At 40.1% G+C, this 6,865-nt stretch overlaps 1 protein-coding gene across 1 annotated transcript; it reads left to right on the top strand.

Annotated features, from left to right (window-relative positions):
• The first annotated feature begins 4,224 nt into the window (after nucleotides 1–4,224).
• On the top strand, nucleotides 4,225–5,181 carry noto (notochord homeobox). The gene is made up of 3 exons (XM_038982110.1): nucleotides 4,225–4,552; nucleotides 4,666–4,844; nucleotides 4,972–5,181. The coding sequence occupies exons 1-3, from the start codon at nucleotides 4,225–4,227 to the stop codon at nucleotides 5,179–5,181; spliced, it is 717 nt and encodes a 238-aa protein (XP_038838038.1).
• The last annotated feature ends 1,684 nt before the right edge of the window (nucleotides 5,182–6,865 follow it).

Below are 6,865 nucleotides of genomic sequence, written 5' to 3'. Positions count from 1 at the left end.
AAAATCATTAGTGATGGTTAGTGATAGGTGTGAGATAGATAAGAAATGTCCCGGTTAGAGTGGCTGCTAAATGTGTCTATTAGTAGCCAAAAGCAGCACCTTTCAGCACAGTAATACTAATGACGAGTACTTCAGAGTGCCTCTCTGGGCTCTGTCTCATTCAATCATGATGAGTCCTCAGCTTACAGGTTGTCATACCGCTTGTGTACAGCTGCTTTTTACCTGAGCAGTTGAAAATGAGTTAAACATATAGTCCATATAAAATATACTCCATGTAAAATATAGTGTATATAAAATATACTCCATGTAAAATATAGTGTATATAAAATATACTCCATGTAAAATATAGTCCATATAAAATATAGTCCATGTAAAATATACTCCATGTAAAATATAGTGTATATAAAATATACTCCATGTAAAATATAGTGTATATAAAATATAGTCCATATAAAATATACTCCATGTAAAATATACTCCATGTAAAATATAGTGTATATAAAATATACTCCATGTAAAATATAGTGTATATAAAATATAGTCCATATAAAATATACTCCATGTAAAATATAGTGTATATAAAATATAGTCCATATAAAATATACTCCATGTAAAATATACTCCATGTAAAATATAGTGTATATAAAATATACTCCATGTAAAATATAGTGTATATAAAATATAGTCCATATAAAATATACTCCATGTAAAATATAGTGTATATAAAATATACTCCATGTAAAATATAGTGTATATAAAATATAGTCCATGTAAAATATAGTGTATATAAAATATAGTCCATATAAAATACAGTCTATATAAGATATAGTGTATATAAAATACAGTCTATATAACATATAGTGTATATAAGATACAGTCTATATAACATATAGTGTATATAAAATACAGTCTATATAACATATAGTGTATATAAAATACAGTCTATATAACATATAGTGTATATAAGATACAGTCTATATAACATATAGTGTATATAAGATACAGTCTATATAACATATAGTGTATATAAGATACAGTCTATATAACATATAGTGTCTCCACATTGAACCGAACCCTCTAAATCAGTGAGGTGCAGGGTGACTGCTTCCACGTCATCGACCCCCGGAAAGTAATTGGGGATTAACTGCTTTGCTCAAGGGCAGAATGGCACATTTTTCCACCATGCCGTCTTGGGGATTCAAACCAGCGCCCTTTCGGTTACTAGCCCAACACTCTTAACCTAAGGGCGTGATTCAGGGCGTGGCTATAGGGAACATAACAGCCATTAGTACTTATCAAATTATTGCAACATATTTCATTGTCTGTAAAATGTTAAGAGGAGTTCAGGCTGACATTAGCTAACTCATTTCTTATTTTATTTTTTATTTATTTTTATTTCACCTTTATTTAACCAGGTAGGCTAGTTGAGAACAAGTTCTCATTTGCAACTGCGACCTGGCCAAGATAAAGCAAAGCAATTCGACATACAACAACACAGAGTTACACATGGAGTAAACAAAACACACAGTCAATAATACAGTAGAAAAATAAGTCTATATACAATGTGAGCAAATGAGGTGAGATAAGGGAGGTAAAGGCAAAAAAAAGGCCATGGTGGCGAAGTAAATACAATATAGCAAGTAAAACACTGGAATGGTAGATTTGCAGTGGAAGAATATGCAAAGTAGAAATATAAATAATGGGGTGCAAAGGAGCAAAATAAATAAATAAATAAATAAGGTCGGGGAAGAGGTAGTTGTTTGGGCTAAATTATAGATGGGCTATGTACAGGTGCAGTAATCTGTGAGCTGCTCTGACAGCTGGTGCTTAAAGCACAATCATTGTTGAAATTACTTTTCGTTTGAGGTAGTTTTGAAATCCCAGACATATGCTGGAACATTGTTAATGTGGGAGGGAACCCGTCCGCCTTGGGAAACTAGTTTGAGGTAGAGTGTCAGGAGGATCATGTTTTGAGTTCAGTCAAACTGTGTGTCTCTGGGTCAGTGGAGAGAGTGTGTTGGTCTGGCCTGGGCGGGTGGTGACTTTCAGGTCTTTGATGGACAGGATGGGCTGGTCAGTGGACCCCCCCCCCCCTCCCCCTCCCCCCCGCCTATAAAAAGAGACCTCTTGGACAATGGTGTATTCCCTGTCTGGCTCCAATACACAAGGAGAGGAGAGGGTTGCTCTTGACTTTGCTCTAGCACTTGAAATCCTCTCTCTGTTGGCAACATGTAGGAATCATAACCTAAGATATCAGTGAAATTATTTTCCTAATGTGACCATAATCCCAAACTGTTATCATCACTGTCCCCGACTCCCCACTCGAGTGAGTCTAGTAGTCCATCAGTCGACTGGACATCAGTTGACAGAAGTGTCAGATCAATTCTGACATTGAGATAAATTGTGATTTGTTATAAAAGCCTGTGTGATGAGTTGATGTTACTTTCTCAGGCCCGTGAAGGTTCAGTAAACAGTGACCCAGATGTTCCGTTGCTATACTAGGGGGGAAGGGGGTGGGCTGGGCTGCACTATGGATGGCTCAAACACCAAGTAACATCATCGTCCTCTTTTCTCCAGTTGTGAAACACACTGACAGCAAACACGAGCGGCTGGGCTGGGTGGTCTGCCCGGTGATGCGTCAGAAGACTTTTGTCATTGTTCAGGCCGAGTCGAGAAACCCTCTGTTTGCCTTGTTCATTAGGCATCACAGTGTCAGCTACAGAGAACAAATTCAACGGCTCTGAAGTCAAAAGTGACTGACGATTCTTTTCACTGTTCAAATGTGTTCAAACAGTTAAAGCGTTGCGTAAAAACTCTCCGGTGCTTCCAAATGAGGGACATTAGCTGGTAGAGTTTGCAGAGCTGGTCATCATCGCAGATTGAAAGAGGAGGCTTTGTCCTAAAGTAGTATAAGAAAGCAAATTACTTACTTTGAAAAAGCCGCGATGCTTTTCAACTGACGCATGAAAGCTGCTCTCTTTTTGAAGATTTCATGTCAACCCAATGCCTAAATATCTCATTTAACGGCTGTAGAATATAATGCACTCTTTCATCACTACAATATATTTCAAAACGTGTAGTAAAGAAGTCATTCATTAATTACGAGAGTATACAAGTTAACTGTTTTTCTGCACAGCCCAGAGAAGCCTCTCGGTCACCACCTCTCTGTGTTTTAATGAAGAGATCAAGGTGTGGATTAATGCATTGACTGGCGTAGCAGCTCGTTAACCATTAGCGGCTCTCTTTCTGCGCACCCGACCTGCTGAATCTGACGCCTCGTCCGATGCCCTCCTAGTTATTCCATTTCGGGTGACACCACAAATGTGAAAACACACACTTTGGACAACGACCTCTCGTCATATAATTATAACGAGTTTCAGGAGGAAGGGTGAATAGTTTGTTTACTTAGATAGACAACGCTTAGTTTCGTACAGAAAATGACTATAAAAAAAAAACTACATCATTCTTTATTTTAGTAGGCCTTTATTTTATTCAGTAGATCCACTGCTCATCAATGGGCATACAAACCATAGGCATATACAAGCCTGAAGACACGTGGTCGTTTGAATCACACACCTATATAACGACAAAATTAAACGGATCATTTTCTCCAGACTCTTAGGGAAAACTAACATTTCTTCAATCAGGACGAATGCCTGAATTCAGTTCTGAGACTCCTGACATTGTTAGCATCTAACTGAGCAGTAGACTTGTCTACAATGTGATTTTAATGGTAAAACTATTTGTTCCGCTGCTTGCAACATCTGTCAGCGAGCTTTGATTTAAAAGGGACATCAAGGGCTTCTCCGCTGTAATTACATTCGGGGTTCAGATCCACGCAAAGATTTGTATCCCACTAAACCCTCTGCGATCCCCTACCCACCCCCAAACTGCTTCTGCCTCAACAGTCTTGTTCTATTAGGGTATTTGTACTACCCCATCAACGAATTGGATAGGTTGTCGGGTTGCTCTTTCCTCTCATCTGCTACTTAGAAAGACAAAGGCCCGCTGGGGGGCTGTTGACACCTCGAGGTCCGGGGAGGGTATAAAAGGGACGTGTTTCAGTGGGGAGCAATACTCCTCTCCTCGCTGCACCAGGAGACACAACCTACCTTGGACCTAAGATCATTTTATTTTCCTCGCTTTTTCCTTTACAACATCGAGACTGACATCATGCAAGTACCAAACAGACCAACAAGAGTGGACGCGTACGGGTACTCCGCCATGCGCCATTACGCATCGCTCTATGCACAGCCCACCGGCAGCCAGTGCGCAGTGGTGACCAAGCCTGCCAGCGGGAAGTCCTTCACCATCGATGCTCTGCTCGCCAAGCCGGTGGAGACGCACAGAGACTGGACGAGTCCCAAATACCAAACCGCACCGCCACTGCTTCCCTTCCAGACCCAGATGAGCTCTGCGCTGTCGCAGTACCTCTACTCACCCAACATGCAGCACACGCCGGTACACAGTCACACACAACCCGGATACTCTCTCTATTGCTGCCTGCCGTTCTCTTACCACGCGTCATGCCGTGGGGCCTTTCGTATACAAGGTAAGCGTTAATCCAACGTCCCATTCTAGCCTATTCCATGACGCAAACTAAACACGTCTAAAAGAAAAACACGATATGGTTTTAAACTGTTGTCCGTTTGTCTCCTTTCACAGAAACAGGACTGTCAAAGACCCACTCATTCAAACACAAGGGAGGGAAATCCAAGCGGATACGAACCAGCTTCACCAACGAGCAGTTGGACCGTCTGGAGAAGGAGTTCGCCCGCCAACAGTACATGGTCGGCTCGGAGAGGTTCCTTCTGGCGTCGGGTCTGCAGCTCACAGAGGCTCAGGTACAAATCAGATTCCAAATCACAACTTTCTTTGAACCAAAGCAAAGACACAACTTAATTGTTTTGGTTTATATATATTTTAATCAACAACAAATATAGAATTTAACGAAATAAATATTGTTCTCAGGTCAAGGTGTGGTTCCAGAATCGACGCATCAAATGGCGCAAGCAGAGTCTGGAGCAGCAGCAGGCCAAGCTGGTTAAACTGGGCCTGGTCGTGGTCCCAGTGAAGAGTCCTGGTTCTCAGGGTCTGGAGGAGGGCGATGAGGAGGAGGAGATCGAGTCCTCAGACACAGGATCAGATGTGGATATAGACGGGTTCCCTGACCACTGCTGATCGGTCTTGGACCACAGAACATGAACTAAACCAGACAGTCCTATATGCCACTGGGGGACGAGGACAACACTCACCATTACTGTATAAATATTTAAATAATAGATTTGTAGCTCTATTTAAACATGTTAATTGCTTTAAGACTTTAAGAGTCTCTTTTTATGTAATCAATGTTTGTATATTCTGATTGACATATGCAAGAAATATATTTTCTAAATCTATATCCACTTGTGTGTCCATTTTTTTATCTATAGTTTTTAAATAATAATATCCCGAAAAACATAAATTGAAGTAAACTTAAAGAGACATCTAATTGAGTTTAATTAATTGATCTTGAATCAGGTTGGCATATACCAATGCATATGTAAAATTGAGTTGTCAGAATAATTAATTACTTCTATTTTTTTGGTTTGGTGGAATTTCAGAGATATTCATAAAATCAAATCAGTGACTTTCCTACTTTAGGGAAAAACTGTCTCTAGACAATGAAAACCCCTACTGTCTAACCCTTACTGTATAACCCTTACTGTATAACCTTAACCCTTACTGTATAACCCTTACTGTCTAACCCTTACTGTATAACCCTTACTGTCTAACCCTTACTGTATAACCCTTACTGTCTAACCCTTACTGTCTAACCCTTACTGTCTAACCCTTACTGTATAACCCTTACTGTATAACCCTTACTGTCTAACCCTTACTGTCTAACCCTTACTGTATAACCCTTACTGTATAACCTTAACCCTTACTGTATAACCCTTACTGTCTAACCCTTACTGTATAACCCTTACTGTATAACCCTTACTGTCTAACCCTTACTGTCTAACCCTTACTGTCTAACCCTTACTGTATAACCCTTACTGTCTAACCCTTACTGTCTAACCCTTACTGTCTAACCCTTACTGTATAACCCTTACTGTATAACCCTTACTGTCTAACCCTTACTGTCTAACACTTACTGTATAACCTTAACCCTTACTGTCTAACCCTTACTGTATAACCTTAACCCTTACTGTCTAACCCTTACTGTCTAACCCTTACTGTCTAACCTTAACCCTTACTGTCTAACCCTTACTGTATAACCTTAACCCTTACTGTCTAACCCTTACTGTCTAACCCTAACTGTCTAACCCTTACTGTATAACCTTAACCCTTATTGTCTAACCCTTACTGTCTAACCCTTACTGTATAACCTTAACCCTTACTGTCTAACCCTTACTGTATAACCTTAACCCTTACTGTCTAACCCTTACTGTATAACCTTAACCCTTACTGTATAACCCTTACTGTCTAACCCTTACTGTATAACCTTAACCCTTACTGTCTAACCCTTACTGTCTAACCCTAACTGTCTAACCCTTACTATCTAACCCTAACCCTTACTGTCTAACCCTTACTGTCTAACCCTAACCCTTACTGTCTAACCCTAACTGTCTAACCCTAACCCTTACTGTCTAACCCTTACTGTCTAACCCTAACCCTTACTGTCTAACCCTAACCCTTACTGTCTAACTCTAACCCTTACTGTCTAACCCTTACTGTCTAACCCTAACCCTTACTGTCTAACCCTTACTGTCTAACCCTAACCCTTACTGTCTAACCCTTACTGTATAACCTTAACCCTTACTGTCTAACCCTTACTGTCTAACCCTTACTGTATAACCCTTTCTGTCTAACCCTTACTGTA

This window comes from Salvelinus namaycush, unplaced genomic scaffold (genome assembly GCF_016432855.1).
Source record: "Salvelinus namaycush isolate Seneca unplaced genomic scaffold, SaNama_1.0 Scaffold1027, whole genome shotgun sequence".
Taxonomy (NCBI): Eukaryota; Metazoa; Chordata; class Actinopteri; order Salmoniformes; family Salmonidae; genus Salvelinus; species Salvelinus namaycush.
Note: the sequence above shows the minus strand (reverse complement) of the source record. Positions and strands in the feature narration are given on the sequence as shown.